The 19,915-nt window shown below is 43.0% G+C and overlaps 1 protein-coding gene across 3 annotated transcripts in view; it reads left to right on the forward strand.

Annotated features, from left to right (window-relative positions):
• LOC6548874 (zinc finger protein 43) overlaps positions 1–17,857 on the forward strand; it is a 34,794-nt gene extending 16,937 nt beyond the window's left edge. The window contains exons 1-4 of one of the 3 annotated variants that reach the window (XM_001973934.3): positions 5,169–5,275; positions 5,809–8,255; positions 14,445–14,642; positions 17,041–17,857. In XM_001973934.3, coding sequence (XP_001973970.2) covers positions 5,815–8,255; positions 14,445–14,642; positions 17,041–17,365 — 2,964 coding nt within the window. In that variant the 5' untranslated portion in view covers positions 5,169–5,275; positions 5,809–5,814 and the 3' untranslated portion in view covers positions 17,366–17,857. Of the gene's footprint in view, positions 1–5,168; positions 5,276–5,346; positions 5,391–5,808; positions 8,256–14,444; positions 14,643–17,040 lie in introns of those variants that run through there. The other 2 variants (XM_026983657.1, XM_026983656.1) reach the window with 2 other exon arrangements.
• The last annotated feature ends 2,058 nt before the right edge of the window (positions 17,858–19,915 follow it).

Genomic DNA, 19,915 nt, shown 5'->3' on the forward strand with positions numbered 1-19,915 from the left:
TTTGTTAGGTTTTCCCTTGTGGTTTGCCCTGCTTGGTTGATTGCCCCCGGCGAAGTTTAATGGACATCATCATCGAGAATTTGTTGACAACTGACAATAGGACGACATAGCACATTGCAAACAAAAACGTAGTTGAAGTCAAAAATATCACACTCTGCCAGTTATGCTACTGAAAAACAAAACCTCCTAATGATATCATCAGTTTCAAGTTGAAAATGAACCCACGCGTCAAAAACAAAAAAACGGAAGCGCGCTGCATTAACGGGAGCCACTTAACAAGGATTTATCTGCTACGCCCACGGAACAGTCATGGTTTCATGTGGCGATCTACAGCCGAAACCTCAGCTTCAGAAATCGAGCACTTAAAGCCCTATGCATAGCCGGATGCATTTAGTGGGACTAACGTCCCTTTAAGTGATGGATATATTATTATTTGAATTGAGTCTTTATGGTGGGCGCTTCTGGAAGAGATCATCACAAGAACTTGGGGATTTTTAAGTAATGGAAAACCACAAGAAAACGACAGAAAATGCTATAATCGAGGTCCCCGACTATCGAATATCCGTTACTCGGCAAGGTGAAGTGCGAACGAGAAATTGTAAAATTTTCTGGAATGTCGATTATCTGGAATAACAATTAAAAAACGAAAAAAAAAACAATTTTAAAATTTGTTTCAAAAGTGTGGGCGTGACAGTTTTTGACGGTTTGTGGGCGCTAGAGTGTGCGTGGCAAAACGATTTTTGGCAAATCGATGAAAATTTACAACACTAATAAAAAATGAAAAAATACCACATTTCTCAAAGGAGTAGGCGTGGCATTTCTTGGGCGGTAGAGTGGGCGTGATACATCATTAAACAAACTTCCGCGGCGTCTATGTCTCTGAAATCTGCATACCTACTTTCTAGCTTTCCTCAACTTTCTAGCTTTCATAATTCCTGAGGTCTCGACGTTCATACGGACGGACAGACAAACGGACGGAAAGACGGACTTGGCATCCCGATGAAAAATATATTAGTTATTAGTGCCCGATATGCCGACGGATAGACTTTTCTTTTACTCCACACTTAACGGTATAAAACAAGTAGAACGAAGCTATAACTTTATTTTGTAGTAGTAGTATTATTTAGTATTCTTGTGATAATTCCATGATCTAAAGTCCACAGCGATAACAAATATGGCGAGTGTCCATGAAATAAATACAACCCTCACAAGTTCACCGCCTTGCCTGTGAATTATATTGCATATTCTGAGTGTCTTACAAACATTCAGCTGATGAGCCACTCCGACAGATTAAGGAAGAGAATAATAGCAAATTTCATATCATATTTACGGCCAATAATCGGTCGGACTCACAGGCAGATAAAGAAAAGGCAAAAGCAATCAGAACTCTAAATCTGATGTACACCGCTAATTGCGCATAGATTATCAGATGCATGCGCGATATAACCGACGAAGCCGACCCATTGCAAGACAAAGTAGACGGGGATCATGGCCAGAAAGGGAGCGCGGATAAGTGTTGGCCAGCTCCATGAGAAATTGCGTCAGAGACAACTCTATTTGGCCAATTCGAAGAGGTGCGCTCGAGAGACTAGGGATCGCCAAGACCACTGCATATTTATTTCGAATTGACCCATTTGGTAATATTCATAATTTAAATGCGTACGAAGGCCTCTGTGGTGCGATTTGAGTTTATTTGCGACGGGTGTTCTGTCATAAGTTGCCGCCAAATTGTTGCATTGTACCTGCTGCGAGACGCAGGGAAATCAGCCTTAAAGATCCCACTCGGTCAGCTTGTAACTCAGAAACCATTAAAAGCGTAAGATACTTTATGAATTCGTCGTGGGCAGAGATCAGAGTTGCTGGTGCGCACAGATCGAACGAGCGGCGTGAAATATGCCCGTTTAAATGTACGATCGTTTTTGCCATAAATGCAAACTAGTCTGATCCCCCCGCTAAATTATTGTTAACGATTTGCACTTAATTCCATTCGTACGTTCGGTTCGATTTCGTGGTTTGTCTGGTCCTGACATTATATTGTATGCTAATGGCTCGAGGATAGATTGCGATACGGTCTATCAGGATAATTATTATACCCGTTACTCGTAGACTAAAAGGGTATACTGATTCGTTTGAAAGTACGTAACAGGCAGAAAGAAACGTTTCCGACCCTATAAGTATATATATTCTTGATCAGGATCAAAAGCCAAGTCGATCTGGCCATGTCCGTCTGTCCGTCCGTCTGTCCGTATGAACGCCTCGATCTCAGGAACTACAAAAGCTAGAATGTTGAGATTAAGCATGCAGCTCAAGTGTGTTCAAATGTTGCCACGCCTACTCTAACGCCTACACCTTTGAAAAATGTTTGCCTATTTTTTAATTTCTTTATTAGTCTTGTGTATTTCCATCGATTTTCCAAAAATCGTTTACCGCCCAAAACTGTCACGCCCACACTATTGAACAGAATTTAAATATTTTTCATTTTTTAACTTTTTGAAATTTTATGAAATTTCCCGTTCGAAATTGCACTAGCTGAGTAACGGGTATCTGATAGTCGGGGAGCTCGACTATAGCACTATATCTTGTTTATTAATTTACATATTTTCGGGGTCTACCCAAGTATATTTATCGGAGTTTGTTTGTATTCTATTATAAAAACAAAAGAATTTAGTAATTTTAATACTTGGGTTTCCTTCTTTCTGAAATATTCCTATAACATATAAAAAAAAGCCAAGTATACTTCTACGACCGAAACAAAGAACTAATTACCGTCATTAACGGATTAATGCAATCGATTAGCATATTCTCGTTTACGATGTGCCATAATTTATGACACCGAATTTATTATTATTTGCATCTCCGTATTTCTGCCCATCAGCTGCCAGGCATTTTTAATTTCCAATTGAATTTCCCCCTCGCTGTTTTACAGTCGTTGGCAAAGAGATGCGACATACCGGCAGATGCCACTCATGAAGACTCGGGATCTGGACCCAGGTATCGTGAATCTGGGTTGGTCAGGAGGTACCTGTTGAGTGCATAGCGATTCGCTGGACGGTCATCAGGCTTATGTGGCATATAATTTTTTTATTTGGTCCGTTCATGAAAGAGTGGTCGTAAAATTTTTTGATGACGTTTGTCAAGCTGCCAGGTTGCCTTCATGGCAATGAATTTTTGCAGTTTGTACCATTAAATCGATATATTTATGACACTCCACTTAAGCTCCATCAAATTAAGTATTTTTGACCTGTTTTCGTTTTTGGTTTATTTTTAGACTTCAGGTAAGTGACGCCAAAGAGAATCACTTGGAGTAAGGACCGTGAACTTTTATTTGCAAGCGTTTATACATTTGAGTTATACAAATTAACAAAGGTGTTCATTTTCCCCAAGGAGCAAACGATTTCCTGTGTAGGATGTTAACCCCCGATTATACTATACTTATTGGTTTTCCAAATAATATTTGCCATTCTTCCAATATACACTCGGTTTTGGGGTGCTTAAACCTGAATTTTAACCTTTTTAAAAGACATATATTATCCTTTGTGGCGGACAGCGATTACAAAGCCTCGTTTTTGAAGTGCACATTTTTAATACAGCACCACAAATCGCGCCAATACCCATACTTTTAATTAAATACTTTGTTATCCACTTAAAAGGAACGTCCTATCAAGTCCACTTGGCCCAACTGTCCACTTACGTGCAGACTGTTTGGATTTGACAGCAAATGCTGTTGTACAGTATGTCTACATTTTTCCTGTTCCAACTGACGTCGACGGCTTGTACATTCAAACAGCCATTTGCCCCCCTATTTCGCGCTTGTGGTACCAAATTGGGTGATAACTCCTTTTTAATGGTTGCGCTTTGCCTGACTGGCTTGTTGCCGTTGTTCTACGCTCTACGCTCTACGTTCTATGTTCTTTTCCATTTCTATTCTATTTTCATTCTTATTTTTATTTGTCCCGCTTAAACTCAATTTTCGAATCAAACAACCACGAGGATCCCTCGTGTCTCCCATTGGCATCCCAGCGTACGGTTTCCTTCCTCAACTGTGTTGTGCAGTGTTTGCCGATGATGTCCTCGAACAACAACAGCATTAGTGTAACAACAGCAACAATATTGTCATGTTATTTGTTGTTTCGCTATTGCCCCATTGCTTTTATTGTTGTTGATGACGCAGAGGCTGGCGATGGTTCTGGCGCGGATTCGCTTGGATCTGGTTCGGTTTGGGCTTGGGTTTGGGCTTGGGCTTGGGTTGGGGTTAGGGCTGGGGCTCGAATTGGCGACGTCCATGTCGTACGTAGTCACAAATGCAAATAATGGGAAAATGTTGCTATTCAGCACTGAAGCTGCCTTTATGATTTAATTCCTTAATATAGCCGTGGCAACTAGCACCATTATCAGTTTGGCTCAGAGAGTCCAACCAAGTCTCCGCTAAAAGCACTCAATTTAAACACAAAATGCTTCTTAACGCACGATTAACAACCGAATATCTGCAGCTAGGAATTTCCGGGAACCACACCTTCAAATAATTAACGCTATAAAATTGCCACGGCTGTTGGAGCAACATAGGCCATATTTTTAGGCGCCTCATGTGCTACTGCCAGCATGTTAATTGTTAAGCAAATGTTCGTTTATCACTCACAGAGCCATCATGTGGGTGGTGGTTTGGCCAATATGGCCCTTTCTTGTTAGACGGATGAGGGCGACAATCGCGGATGTTCGGCAGGGCCCACCCCCCATATAAGCCCTATCGCATGTCCCGCATTCCCACATGGATCCATATCGCCCGGGCGCAGAAACGGCAGTGGAACGAGGTTATGCGTCGGAATTGTTATGTTTTTCGTATTTAACCTCAGACATGGGCCTCGTTTGGGTGAATTCCACGCCAACTGCTGCCAGCGATTGGTGTCGCTGCAATTGTGCGCTAAAATTATTAACAACCGAGACGACAACAAAGCGGCAGCCCGGCAGCCCAGCAGCAACATCGGAGTTTCTGGCGTCAACGTCGACTTCGACGCATCGTTCATCGCGTTCACATGTGGCGGAAATGACACTTTTACATTTAGCATCTCTGAAGGGCCGGAAAGGGGCAGCAGGACTCGAGGAGGGAGACAGCTGCGGGGCGGCAGCAGCAGCAGCAGCAGCAGAGCGCTTACACGGATGCAGCACAGACGCCATAAACTTCGTTTCTGACAAGCCGCAACACACAGGACAGGCGGACAACTGTCGGATACGTAACGTGGAGCGTGGAGCGTGGAGCGTGGAGCGCGGAGTACAGGACGTGAGTTACAGACACGGCTATGTCAACGCTGCGGTGGCCACGACTGTAGTTGTGACGCGGGTCTGAGGGGTCAGGAGCGAGTCTCGAGCCAATGGCAAAGCGGACTGAAAATACTGTGAGTTCATTTAATGCTCCCTTGAAGAGGAATTGGCCAGAAAGCTTAGTGACCTGGATACCTGCAAAATGATTAGATATTGGGCAAAGCCGGGCTTAAAAACGCATTAGATTTGCGGCGTATTCTAGATTATTGTTGTTCGTATTTCAAAACCATAAGGCGAACTCGTAAGGTACGTACCGCAGAAACAGAAAAGCATAAAAAAGCCTACGCGTTCTGAGTTCGAACCTTTCAAAGTGCAATCCTATGAAAATAATATCCGATAATGCACAAATGGTGGAGCAAAAAATCACTGCCATAACACATTTGATATTATAGTTTAGCTTACTTCATTTTAAGACGCTAACTGAAGATCTACCATTGTTTATTTTCTAGGTGTGCAGATTTTGTAATCTAAATTTTGCTTTTCCTTTCTCAGGTAACCATGAACGCCGACCATTTAGAGGACACTCATCTGTGCATTAGGTGCAATGCCACCATGCTTGGACTCACAAAATACATCGAGCATCGAAAACAGAACTGCGTTATTACAGAAAAGCAAAATGTTTCGCCAAAACCCGATGGACGAGCAAGAACCTCCTCTGGCCCTCAAGTGTCGCCGACGATTATCAGTAGCAACAATTTGGATCACACATATGATGGCTTCCAGTTCGCGGAACCGGAGGCCCCAAGTAGTTACCTCCGCAAGACAGCCGCCAGTCATGGAGGAAAGACCTCAAAGTCCTTGACGGAAGCTTATGATGTTCCGTACGAACTGGGAGCCGATCTCTTCTTTTCGTCCCTACAACTGCAGAGTGTCGCCACGGGTGGAAAAATAGGATCGGTGGCCCGTCAAGAACGAGGCAAAGAAGAGACCTGGTCCGCGCCAGCTGGCGATCCCTTGCTGAAAGCAGTGAGGGAGCACGATGAGACGGTGTTCAAGCCGCTTCACTTTGACCATGAGTCACCAGAAGCGAGTGAAGAGGAAGAGGATGAGGATGAGCACGAGGAATTTGATGCAGAAGAAGATCAGGAAGAGTACGATGTCAGGCGTCACTCGCCGCCCATTGTGCCCGCCAGTCACACAGGTGGCAAGTGGAAACCGGAGCAGCGGCCGCAGCTACGACATCCACATATAGAACGCCTCTCGCCCAGTTGGGATGAGCCCCCTGAGGAGAACTACACCCACCCTCCAGCGGACCACACTAAAGGCAAATGGGTTCCGGGTAGCAAACAGTTGGAGTACCGCGAAAATATAGATCTTACTAAGCTGAACCAGCCGGGAGTGAGTTATTGGTGCAACATCTGCTGCAGGCGACTGAAAAGTCGCTTGTACTATGACCAACATTTGAAGAGTGCCTACCACATCAAGAGAGCTGAAGCAGAGTGCGAGTTGGAGCAGGCTACTCTGGGCAGGGAACTTACCCTGAGCAAGGACTTCTTAATAAAAGGCGAAGAGGACAAAAAAGAAGCAAAGCCACCAAAACGGCAGAGGAGAGCACATCTTCTGCGATGCGATCTATGCCGACACACGATGGCAAGACATTTAATGGGCAAGCATTTAATCTCCCATTACCATTTCAGAAGACTCCAACAGCAGAGTCGAATCAAAAGGCAAAACTGCCTGCAGGAAATACTTAAGCATATGGGAAGCATAGTGAGGCAATCTCCTTTTCAGTGCATGCCCTGTAGATTCTATGCCAACACTGAGGAAACCTTTCTTCATCATTGGCAGTCCCACGAGCACTTGGAGCTGACAAAGAGACTGGGGGGAACTTTTTGGTGTGCCTTTTGTCAGTTTGACTCCAACACTAATAATGCCATGTTGCTTCATTTGCTGGATTCATCTCATAAGGATGTGCTCTTAGCGCTCAATAGATCGGTTCCCATATGTATAGCCCAGAGAAGACAGCTCCAGTGCTCCAGGTGTGGAATGGAGTTCTTATACAACGTCCAGCTACGTCGACACTTTATCTCTGAGCATCCAGGATTTGCTCTTACGGGGACTGCAGCCGATGAATACCAGAGTAGGTTTCGATGCGATTTGTGTGGATCCTCACAGAAATCTCGTTTAGCTCTTCAACGTCATAAGAAGCATACACACCTCCTGGCAAGGTATTTCTGTGCCATCTGCCGATTAGAGTTTGAGACCTCTTTGGAGGCGCGACGTCATAGAAGCTTGATGGAACATAAGCAAAAGGCCAGAGCTCAAATGCCCATTTTGCAACCCGAAAACGAAATTGAACACATGCTGAGAGAAGTCCTAGAGGAAGCAGCTCCTAGTCCACCCGTCAAGAAGAGTGGGGACATAACCGCGAAATGCGCGAGTTGCAGAAAAGCGTTTGAGTCGCCTCAAAGCCTAACCCAACATCAAGCAGAAGCTCATTCAGCGCATAATCATTTGTGTTTGAGCTGCGGAACAAGCTTTGAATCTGCTCAGGCACTCGGAAGACACACACGCAGCTGTCAACCTCTGGCCAGCACCTCATCCCCCGCTGATCAATTCCTTGCTCAAAAGAAAGCAGTCTACTCCTGCGATCAGTGTCGCTTCCAATCTCAGTATGAGTCCGATCTAGTTTATCACCGCATTTTTCACACACGGTCTTCCGGAATTGGGAAAAACGAACTTCTGCAGTGCCCCTTGTGCCCGAAGAACTTCAAAAAGCACTCCCTTAGGGCTCACCTAAGGAACCACACCAACGAAAAAATTTTTGAATGCGCGGAGTGCCTTCAGAAATTTGCCAGAAGACACAACCTCAAGAACCACATAATCACGAAGCATGCCAAAGCAGGTGATCAGGACAAGAAACAATTTGCAAAAAAAAAAGTTGAACAAACAAATCCAAAATATCAGTGTGGGACATGTGGAAAAATACTGGCCAAAAAGTGAGTAGTACAATATAATGTTCAATTAAGTAGCTTCATTTTAAAGTACTACAACTCCTCGCCACTTTCTTGGCCTTTTTCTGCAATTTGGAAACCCGGACAGAGACCGCTAATTAGAAATTCGTAAGCGCCTCAGGCTTGTGACAAGCTGCTACGGAATAGCTGGTCTTATGGAAATGTCACAAATTTCAGTACTTACCCCAAACCCGCCCAAATAGTTTGCATTAAAAAAAGTCATAAATAAACTATATGAAACCGAGAACAGTGCCGTTAGAAAATGCGAATGGGTTGCGTTGCATTAATTAAAAATTCCTTGCTGCAGTATGTGAGAGCCAGTATCCGAAATAATACAACAAAATATAACTCATTAAGTGCTGGGAATTCCGGCCAAAACGCGCGAGGACACCCCCACGCGTGGACAGCAGCCACATGGTATGCACTGCGCTTACAAATCAAGCTTGCGGCTATTCCACCAAAAAGTGCAATATCCCCACTCCAAGAAATAAATAATTTGTAGGGTAAGGAAATAGGAAGCGGAAGGAACAACATTTGTGGTCGGTTGTAATTCCGAACTCATCCCCTTAGGGCGCACAAACAACATTATTGGAGTGGCTGCATCTACCGTCTCATTTGAATAACTAAGTTTGGATTTGTTAATTTGTTAAAAAAAAGTAAAAAGCTTGACGGTGCTTGAATTCCTCAACGACTATCAGATACCCCTTACTCCCATCAAACGTTCATCCATGGATTCATCCCTTACACCAGAGGTTTTGCTTATGTGGGTACAGATTTTAGTCCCTCCCGTAATGGGATCTCAAAGAAAGCTATTAGCACTGCCAGATCTTAATCGCATCGTCGAATTCCGCTGCTCTTCATAACTACTCATAACTTTCAAAGTTGTTCACTTCAGCTTTGCCAACTAATTCTTTAAGCAAACATTAAGTTGAAGTGCATTCGGGACCAAGATGGAAACAGGAGACCAACATCTCCACTGGGGTTGAGAATTTTCCACTTTTCAAGCGATTATTTGAAAAATTTATTATAATGCTCATTTGAAGTTATTGTTGTGCTCGCTTGATGTAGATACTTTGCTTTTACGACTAACGAGACCAAGTGGCCAGCAAAGCTGCCGGTCGCGGAGTGGAGTCTCTGAGCTCTGTAACTTTCAGTACGCCTCAGTACCGAGTGCGAAGGGTGGCCACGGGGACAGGAAGGACGACAACATCGTCAGTCATGTCAAGCGCTATACACGCTTCCGGAATTTCAGACTGCAGCTAACTCAACTTTTACGTTGGCTTCTTTTAGCTGCTAACTCTTGGAGATAAAATTCCTAAGGATGGGATATTGTAATTCAGAATAGACTGACAATGCCGTCGATTTTCAATTTCCCAAGTTGCTTCTCTCTTTTACATACATAAGCACATTTTTTTCACACAAAACACAAAATTCAGATAATAAAGTACTAAAATTTAACTTAATAAATTAATAAATACTCCCGAATCCAACTTGGATTACTTGCTAATTGCCCAAAGATTTTCAAATTCGAGCAGTCGAAAGCTGTTACACTATTTTCAAAATATGCACCTGTGTCCGTGCAAGGACAAGCAAGAGACACAATTCCTCCTCGTGTCACGTTTCCATCGCCGATTGATATCCTTTGCGAATTCTTTCTCCAGTGCCGAGTTGGGCTGGTCCTCCAGGAGGCGGCGGCTGAAGTTTGAGGCGTCCGCTGACGACGTCGTCGCCATCGCCATCGCCATCGCCGCGTCGGGCAATTCACTTTTATTGAAATAGCGTGCAATGTTCTGTTGGCTGCCTCTGCGAGTCGAACTCGGATTCGGATTTGGATTTGGAGTCGGAGTCGGATTCGGATTCGGTTTCTCGCCTTCCCCCTTCCTCAGTGTGCGCATTTCTTTTCTTCAGATGGTTCGTCCTCCTTTTTCCGTTCGGTTTATTTTTGTATTTTACATCACTTCTATGGTGCATCATTCGTTTGCCGGCAGTTGATTCTGTTGATGGCACAAAGTGCAGTGCAATTCATTTTAATGGTCGCCGTCGTCCTCCAGTGATCCCGACCGCTACCTCCCACGTCCCGTGCTCTCCCCAAGCTCCATCAGTGGAGAGTCAATTTTACAAACTTGATTTTCCATTTCCAATGACGCCAGCCCGCTCCATTGGAGGATTTACGGATTCTGCTGCAACATTGCATTCATTCATTTTTATGAATCTGCGAAATTGAGTCGGACATTGTTCGGTTTGCGGTCGGCTGGCACTGGAACGTGTTGTTCGAGTCCTCGGTCTGATGTCTCAGTCTCAGTCTCAGTCACAATCACCCACCTCACTGTGGATTCCAGTTTGTTGCTGATGGCCATTGGCAAGTGCTGGGAGCTGGCTCATTCTGACGCTGTCGCATTTTTTAGCATTTCTTTCTTATTCTAACTGAGTCTTGGTCTAACGAGTCATGTGGGAATTAAAAGTGAACATCGAGGGCCAGGTCCAATCTAGGAATCAACCATACATTTACGTTACATAATGCTCACAGATACGCTTCTTATCCGTACTTATAGTACCGCCATGACGACACTAGCGTGCAAAATGGACGACTTTACTGTAGAATGTATACCATAATCGTTGTACGAAAAATGGTAGGGTAGAACGTAGATAGAATAACTCGGAGCTCAATCTAGCACCAACAAACCGACAAAAATGTCATGTCCACATTTGTTTTGTGTTTGATTTTACTGATAATAAAAGGAATTTTGAAATTCGACTATGGCGCTCACTTTTGTTATACCCGTTACTGGTAGAGTAAAAGGGTATACTAGATTCGTTGAAAAGTATTCAACAGGCAGAACATGTAAGCATGCAGCTTCCAGAGATTTTTTTATTTTTCCCCAGTTTATATCGATATTCCAGAAAATGTTGAAATTTTTCGTTTGCACTTCCACTAGCTGTGCAACGGGTATCTGATAGTCGGGGCACTCGACTATAGCATTATTTCTTGTTTTATTTAGGATCACAACTAAAGGCATCAAATCTAGTAGTCGAGGCATTCCACTTTACAGTTCTTTCCTGTTTCTATTAGTTTTCCAATCATTTCGAAGAGACTTTCGTCTGTATTGTCAAGCTGAGAATACGTCCCCTTCCCAACGTAGATGGCCAACAATCCACAAATCCATACCCATTGCCCGTGCCAAAATGCCTATTCAAGTAGACGGACAAAATGAACATTAAAAACTTTAAGGCATAAAAATAACGCCATAATACAGCCAAAGAAAGTCAAGAAAATACACACACGTAGCTCTAAAGGGGTAAAATGTGGCAGGCGGTGTGATGCTAGACAAGTGCAAGGGTGACATTTAACGCTAATTTCCTGCAACGATTTTTGTTTCGCTCGAGTTTGCCAGATAAGCGCCGAAGAGTCGTCTAAATGAGGGAATAGAAAGGCAGGCACTTCCCTAATTACACATGGTATATAAATGTTGCCACGCCCTCACGAGAGTGCAGGGGGTGGTGGTGGTGCAATGCGGCAACTAATTCCACATGCAGCACGGGCCGAGGCATCAAATCCGGCTAATATCGCGCCGTCGAGAAACAACTCTTAGGTTCAGAAGCCAGGACAACAGGCAAGACAAGGACCTTCGACCAATTACACGAGAACAGCTAAGAAAGGGTGGCCGCCTGCCAGTGATGCTTGAATCATTTTGCGAAAATTTCCCAAGTATAGCATGACTCCAAAGGCTGTGGATTCAATACATGTTTGATAGAGACTAGAAGACTTTGAAAAAAATGTTTGGTTTTATCTCAGCAAGTTATCCCAATGATGTTAAGACACCGTGTCTTTTCACATTTGTTTAATCTGGTCAAAAGTGAAATTCTGAAAACGGAACTTTCGGTTTTACAAACTAAGCATTTTCTAAACCTTCGGTATTCGTCTTCCGTAGAAAATGCCATGTCGCCACAACTAGTGTGTGCCCACTTCCTGACGACTGACACCGGAAGCCTTCTGCGGGGGGCTGGGGCTGACTTGCCTAACGCCCCGCGGTCCAGAAGTTTTCGCCCAAAAGACAAGACAAGAAAGACGCTGTCATAAATATTTATGCGAGTTTGGGGAACAACAATGCGAGCGCGCCAGGGCAAACATTCAGCTGCTCCAAACTACACATGCGATTGTCTGAGACAGCCAAAGGCAGGAGTCCTTCTCGGGGCTGAGGCTCCACCGCGCTCCACCGCGCTCCACCGCGCTTCACCTGCCACCTCCGAACAGTCTGCATCTTCGTGCAGCCGACAATGAGCGGCAGGATACATTTCGCACCTGCCGCACCCGTGACATGTTGGCTCAGCGATTTCGTTGGCGCCCAGAGCAGGAGGAGCATCCGCTGTGGGCAGGAGCATCTCTGAAATGGATGGCGTGCAAGAGTTGACACAACACGCGGAGAGAGCCAACGCTTTGTCCTAGCTTGCAGATGCTGCGCTCCGACTCCCACTCCCACTCCTACTCGGCGGGGGTGTTGATGACAGCTTCACCCCAGCCCCAGCCCCAGCCCAGCCCATCCCGTCCCATGTCTGAAAAACAGCGTTGAAAAGGGCAAAGTTTTCATCGCAAGACGTTTTCGTCAACTAATCGGCAACGGAGCTACTTCCAGAAGACGCAGGATATGGCGTCCTACCTCAGGGAGTTTCATTATATGCACACTCCCAACTGCAAGCATTTAATGTGTAAATTATTTTTTGGATGCTTCTTGTTTTGTTGGATGGAAGACGGCGATATTCGGGTACTTATACTACATAAATACAGATTTGTTGCTTTCCGCTGCGCTGATCGCGTGATGTGCGGTGCAAGCTATAATTGAATTGTTTCGAGAACAATGAGCTAATTCAAATGCTGCAATCCAGTTGAGAACGTAATGTGGCACGGTCTGGACCCGAGAACATGTATTTCCTTTTCTCTGGGCGGACACACGTATTAAGGAGACAGACGGTTATGGCTAGGGAAACTCAAGAACTTCCCGAGAAGACGAAGTCTGCGAAATGCATTTGAGGAAATAAAAGTTAATGTCGGAGGTGAAAATACAAATGGAAGCTGGAAAACGAACCCAGCAAAAGATAATTTTGTTCGTTCAGCATTATGTTGGGGCTACTCCCCCCCGATTTCGTGTTTCTGCTCCCATTATCCCTGCAGCAGCAGCAACAGAAACAAGAACAATTTACGGCAAACTGTGCAGGTAAAATGGCATCCTTTTGTCAAGTCTGGCACCACCTTCAAGGAGCTGCGGCCTCCCACCAGCCGACATCCCCTGCAACTTGCCAACCGAGCTCCACAGCTCTGCCCCTTGTCATTCTGTTGTGCCAGAGTCGTTGTCATTGTCGTTGCTATTCAAACTCCATACAAAGTGACATTTCACATATCAACGACGCCCCTGTCTTTCCCTCCTCTCGAACTCGCGATGGCATCATTACAAATGCATGACAATGTTGTCCCTCCCCATGCAAGGGGATGTACACGCGCACAGCCCTTAATACCGCCCACTCTAAAATCCGTAGCTCGGTTTTTGTCTCGAAACAAGAGCTTAGATTGAAGATTGAAACTTTGTTAATGTCGCGCGTTATTAAGAGAAATCTTTTCTTCTTGCATACGAATAGGCAACACATTTACAAAAATTCGTTTCAATATTTTTATAAGAGCTAAAACTGGCGATTCTAAAGCACGTCCATACATTAGCTTTAGGTTTGCAAGCTTTTCATGAACGTAACCACCAAATCTGTGGCACAGCCACTTCAAATGTCCAAAAAGATGCTGGTGCTGCTCCATTACCAAGTGCTCTCTGGGAACCAGGACTGCCCTCAGCTGTTTCGATTAATTAGGCGTAATTGATGTGTAGAAACTTTTGCCTGCGAAAATTTGCATTTTTGTTTTGCGGATCCTTTTGACTTAGCTGCAGCTGGACAATCGTGGACATGGCATGGAACTCGTTTGGGTGGGTTTGGATTTGGATACGAACGTGCCTTGTGTCTTTGCCGTCCATAAAACGTGACTTTGGTGCGAATTACTTTGCCGTGATTTAATGTAATTAAAAAATTTCCGGTTCGGGTATGGGTATGGGTATGGGGCTTGAAAATCTGACAGACTACTGCTCACGGCCTGAATTAAAGCGATTTGGTCCTTAATCTGCATTTCAAACTTTCCAGGTATTCCCTGAAGCTTCATGAGATTAGCCATTCGACGGCAGTTCAGCGCCACTACCGCTGCCATTTTACGGACTGCTCGTATGCAGGGCGAACCCCGGAAAGACTGAAAACCCACTTGGTCTCCCACTCCCAGGAAGAACACAAATGTGCCCGGGACAACTGCAGTTATGTGGGGAAGAGCGAGCTGCACCTGAAGAGGTGAGTGATTGGTTTCCAAAATCAATCGATTTGGCATACAGGTACCACATTCAAAACGTGGCACATATTTCAAGAATTTAATTTTTGTTAACGTTTTTTTGGAGCGTTCCGACAAAGCAAGGGTAATTTAGGCGGAATTGCAGGTATCAAAATAAATGAGCGACCTTTTCCACCCGATTTACATTTCTTGTACAAAAAGGAGTCCGATGAAGAAAGCGCAAGAATGTCATCCATAACTGCGGACTTTGAACAGCAATAGCATACATTGATGAAAACATTAAGAAGGCAGATCCACTTGGCAGGGAAGCGGGTGTGTTAAGGTAGCCAAAGTCGCAGTTCCTTCCCTACAATCCACTGTTCAGTTGGCCGCCTCAGAGGCTTGGACAGAGACAAAGATGAGGCGGGTGGCCCTCATTGGTCTTCGGATCGATTTGATGGGGACAATGACGGCCATGGCCAGATCGAGTCGGCTGTTGATCCTGATTTTATATAGTCGGAAACGCTTCCTACTAGTATACCGTCTTGCTCTACGAGTAACGAGCAACAATTTCTTGTTCACTATCACTAACTCAGCTGGTGTCGCTATAGTCGGTTACCTTGACTATCAGAAACCCGATACACAGCTAGTGGGCGTCCTAGGAGGATATTTAACATTTTATTTTCTTTGCGTAGCAAAACAAATTTGAAAAAAAAAATAATAAGCAAGAGAGCAATATAGTCGAGTTCCCCGACTATCAGATACCCGTTACTCAGCTAGTGGAAGAGCGAACGCGAAATATTAACATTTCTGTATGAGCGGAAGAAATTCGGGGGAAAAAAACATTTTTTTAAAAACTTAAAAGAAATTTATAAGTGTGGTCGCGACAGTTTTGGGCGGTTTATGGGTATGGCCCAAATGTATCGATAGAAAGTAGCAAGACAAATAATAAAATGAATGATAAACAAAATGTTATCAAGTGTGGGTATGAGAGTTTTGGACGGTTTATGAGCGTAGGAGTGGGCGTGACCAAAATGTTTTTGGCATATCAAGAAATTGGCAAGACAAATAAACAAAGAAAATTTGAACATTTTTCAAAAGTGTGGGAGTGATAGTCTTGGGCGTTCATACGAACAGACAGACGGGCGGACAGATGGGCATGCCCAGATCGACTCGTCTAGAGATCCTGATCAAAAAAATATATATACATATATTTTACACATACTTTTCATCCACTCTATATACCCATTTACTCTACAAGTAACTTGTATACGAAGTTCTCCGCCGCCGAAAATCGGGTCTTGCATAAATCTTGCCCAAGAATCCAGGCTCTGAGACAGAAAACTGTTGTGATGTGCTTAACTCACATCCGAGATCTTCAATTAGCTATCAAAAGACAGCGTTGGTAATCCAGGAATTTCCAAACGAAACCAAAAAGGCGATCGGTCGGCAGTCCCGTCCTGGATTTGCAAGCCGCCTTTCGCGGCTTTGTCGAATTTCGAATTTCGACAGAGGTATAGGGAGGATGAGGACGGATGACGGTGGAAGCCTCCTACAACTGGCGGAGCGATCTTCAAACTCCATTACTCGCCGCTAATTAAGCCTACCGAGTCGCGCATGAGTCGCGTTCATCTGTTTCGTTTGGTCTTGGGCTTTAGACTTCAGTTTATTCAGCCGAAGCTTGAGATTTCACACAGATTCCGATTCCAGCAGCCCGAGCCCACAAAAACATTGGCAATTAATTGTGAGTCCTTGGTCTGGACTGTGGCTGATAAGTGGAGTGGACTTCCAACACACACATTTGCAAGGACGCTCCTTTAGTTGGCTTCTGGGGAAACAGCTACAGAAGTACTGGGCATAATTGAAGACGCGTAACTAAAGTCGTGTGAGTGCGGATACCTCTCTTTTCCTTGTGGAGCTTATTGGTACATCACTATCCGGATAATCATCAAAGGAAAATAATATTATTATTTCAATTTGAAACCGTTAACAAATGTTATTTAACATATACTTTCCTAATTTTAAATAACGTTTTTCAGTGATATTAGACGTGGTTTTGTACTTTTTTTAACTCTTTCATTTCGCAATAATGAATGACCTCTAAGATGTAGCTCTTTGGCTAGTCGTCCTGGCCAAGCCGCTCGATTGGCCAATATAGGTTTCCCCTTCTAACCGAAAAACTGATCACCATCTAAGACAACCGGATTGGCTGAGTCCTCTGTTTCTCCTTCTTAAGTCGAAAGACAATTGGCAATTGCCGACTTACTCGTATTTTGATTTCGAGTGTGTGATTCGAATACGAAATAAGCAATTAGTTCTGACTGCGATGGCGGGACAAGCCGCCACTGGAATTTACTGCCTAATCAAGCGTTAAGATTTTAAATATGGCTTCGCTCAAGTTTCCCTTCTGTTTTTCCGCAGGCACCTCAAGTCGGCTCATTCCAAGGAGAAGAGTGGTGAGGAGTGGTTTTCGTGCGATCAATGCGATTTCAGAGCCCGCATCAAGGGTCACCTCCGTCGGCATTCGTTGCGCCATTCGGGCCAGAAGCCCCACCAATGCCCCCACTGCGACTTCCAGTGCAGCACCATAGATAACCTACGTAAGCACATCATCAAGACGGGAAAGCATCCTGGAATGTTCATTTACCAGTGCGTTAAGTGCTCCGATGAGGCAGCCAGCGAAATATTCAAGAGCAACAGCTACAAAGAGTACCAGTACCACTTGGAGACCCACAAAGCTGGTTGAGAAAATATTTCAGGGAACACTTTACCGAAATATTATTTTTTTATAAATTTAAAAAAGAATACATTCATTCTATCAACGTTCTGATCAACTAATCAGCTTAGAAACCTAGTTTTAAGTTTACAACCTAGTATCTGTGCACGGTATCCTTTCCTTAACCTAAAATATTAATTGATGTTGATACTGAAATATTCGTTTGAAAAATAAAAAACAATAGATTAATATATTCATGTTGAAAAAAATCACAGAAATCTTGTGATTATGATACATTTCATTGTGTCATAACTCCCAGAAGAAAAGTGACATGGCCCTTTGGCGTTATGATAAGACGCTTACTTCAACCTAAACCTAACGAATCTCATTTACCCTGCTATCACAGACATTGGAATATATATAGATAGATTATTGCCCTTTGTTTTAATCTACGAGTAATTCATATTATAATGGCATCATTTAATTCAATAGCAATAAAACCGTGTTCGAACAAATATTGATCAAGCCACCGAAATGTTTTATAATTTTATAATAATTTAATAAAAAAAACAAGAGAGCATGCAATAGTCGAGTTCCCTGACTATCAGATACCCGTTAATCAGCTAGTGGAAGTGCGAACGAGAAATTTCAAATTGCAAAAAGTTTTTTGGGAAATCAATAGAAATTTACAAGACTAATAAAAAAATGTACAAATATCAAAACATTTTGTATAAGTATGGGCGTGACAATATTAGTTAACATTACAATTACCTGAAACAACCTTGGGCTGTGTGATTGTCACTTATTCTTAACATTCAAGCCTTTATAATTTTAAGACAGACAGACAAATTGGCTCTACTAGTGAACCTGATCAAAAATATATATTTCTCTATATGAATGATGTGGCCTTTTGAAGATTTGCAGTCCCCGAGCTATTTTGAGCAAATTTCATCCTTTAATAATCAGGACCACCTATGCTTACCCTTTTCGAGTACGAAATTGTATGGAAATCGATACTATATATAGATCTTTTTCAATTTCATGATTTTAAAGCTATTTTTATCTTTTAAAATTTAACAAATTTAATAGTATATACAATCCAAAATTATAAAAAATTTGATTTAAATTTTTTTTATCGTTTGTCTATGTGTGAAATCAATGTCGAATGCCTGAATTGTATTTGATTTTATGTAAGTAATGTGGTTCTCCAAGCGAGCCGCTGACTTTCCAGTTCTATCGTTATAAAGCATTATGATAGGAAGTAAAGTTCTCGCAGTACTCTAGTAAATACAAATACACATTCTTTGATGATCCGACATCCACCGAGACCTCAATCATTCAGTGCAACCCGCACTAAAAGCGTCCTCTTATAAGGCATCAGATATTGAAGTACCGAATCCAAAGGTCTGTTTAATGCTATGCCAGTAGTATCGGTACCAGTTTGTCTTCATCCCATCATATTCGGGCGCTGGGATCCCGGTCTGCTTAAGCGACATCATTGTGCTGGATGACTGCAAGAAGAAAGCCCGGTATGTGGAGTTATTCGATTACAAACATTTTTTGTGATAGCACGTAAAACATTATTCCCACAAAATGAAGCTGAAGCCAGAACAGGAGACTTCAAAGTTAAAAAAAAAGGGTTTTTAAACTGAAATTGTAGCCAATCTTGGGATTCTAGGTCAGTAAAATTTTGAGAACCTAGGGTATGTATAACATTTAATCTTTTTAATGCATATTTTGGATTAATTTTTGGATTTTTTCAGAGATATTTGCAAAAAAATAGAGAGCCTATAAATCATGAATACGTCATATATACGTCTTCATTTTAATCTTATATGATTTTTAAAATAAAACAAGATAGAATGATGTAGTCAAGTTCCCCGACTATCGGATACCCGGTACTCAGCTAATGGAAGTGCAAACGAGAAATTTCAACACTTTCTACAATACCGATACAAATTGCGTAAAAAAAATTCAAAATTCGCAGTTTGCGGCGGAAGAGTGGGCGTTTCAAATCGATAGAAACTTACAAGACTTATGTTCGTGTTCGTTGTTGTGTTCCAGTTTTTTGGCAAATCAATATAACTTTACACGACTAATAAAAAATATCAAAACCTCTTTACAAAATTGTGGGCGTGGCAGTTTTGAGCGGTGTGTATGGTGTGTGGGCATAAGAGTGGGGGTGGCAAAAAGTTTTAATGAAAAGGTATAATGAAATAATATCAAAACATGTTTCAAAAGTGTGGGTGTGGTAATTTTGCCTCCTTTGTGGGTGTTAGAGTACGAGTGGCAACATTTGGAAACAAACTTGCGATGCGTCTATGTCTCTGGAAGCTACAAGCTTCATCTCAATATTCTAGCTTTTATAGCTTTTATAATTCCTAAGATCGAGGCGTTCATACGTACGGACATGATCAGTTCAACTCGGCTTTTTATCCTGATCAAGAATATATATACTTTATATAGTCGGAAACACTTCATTTTGCTTGTTACTTTTCAACGAATCTAGTATACCCTTTCACTCTACGAGTAACGGGTATAAAAACCATGACAACACTCTATAGGCGGTTTACTCGTTTA

This window comes from Drosophila erecta, unplaced genomic scaffold (assembly GCF_003286155.1).
Source record: "Drosophila erecta strain 14021-0224.00,06,07 unplaced genomic scaffold, DereRS2 tig00000975-arrow-arrow-pilon, whole genome shotgun sequence".
NCBI lineage: Eukaryota > Metazoa > Arthropoda > Insecta > Diptera > Drosophilidae > Drosophila > Drosophila erecta.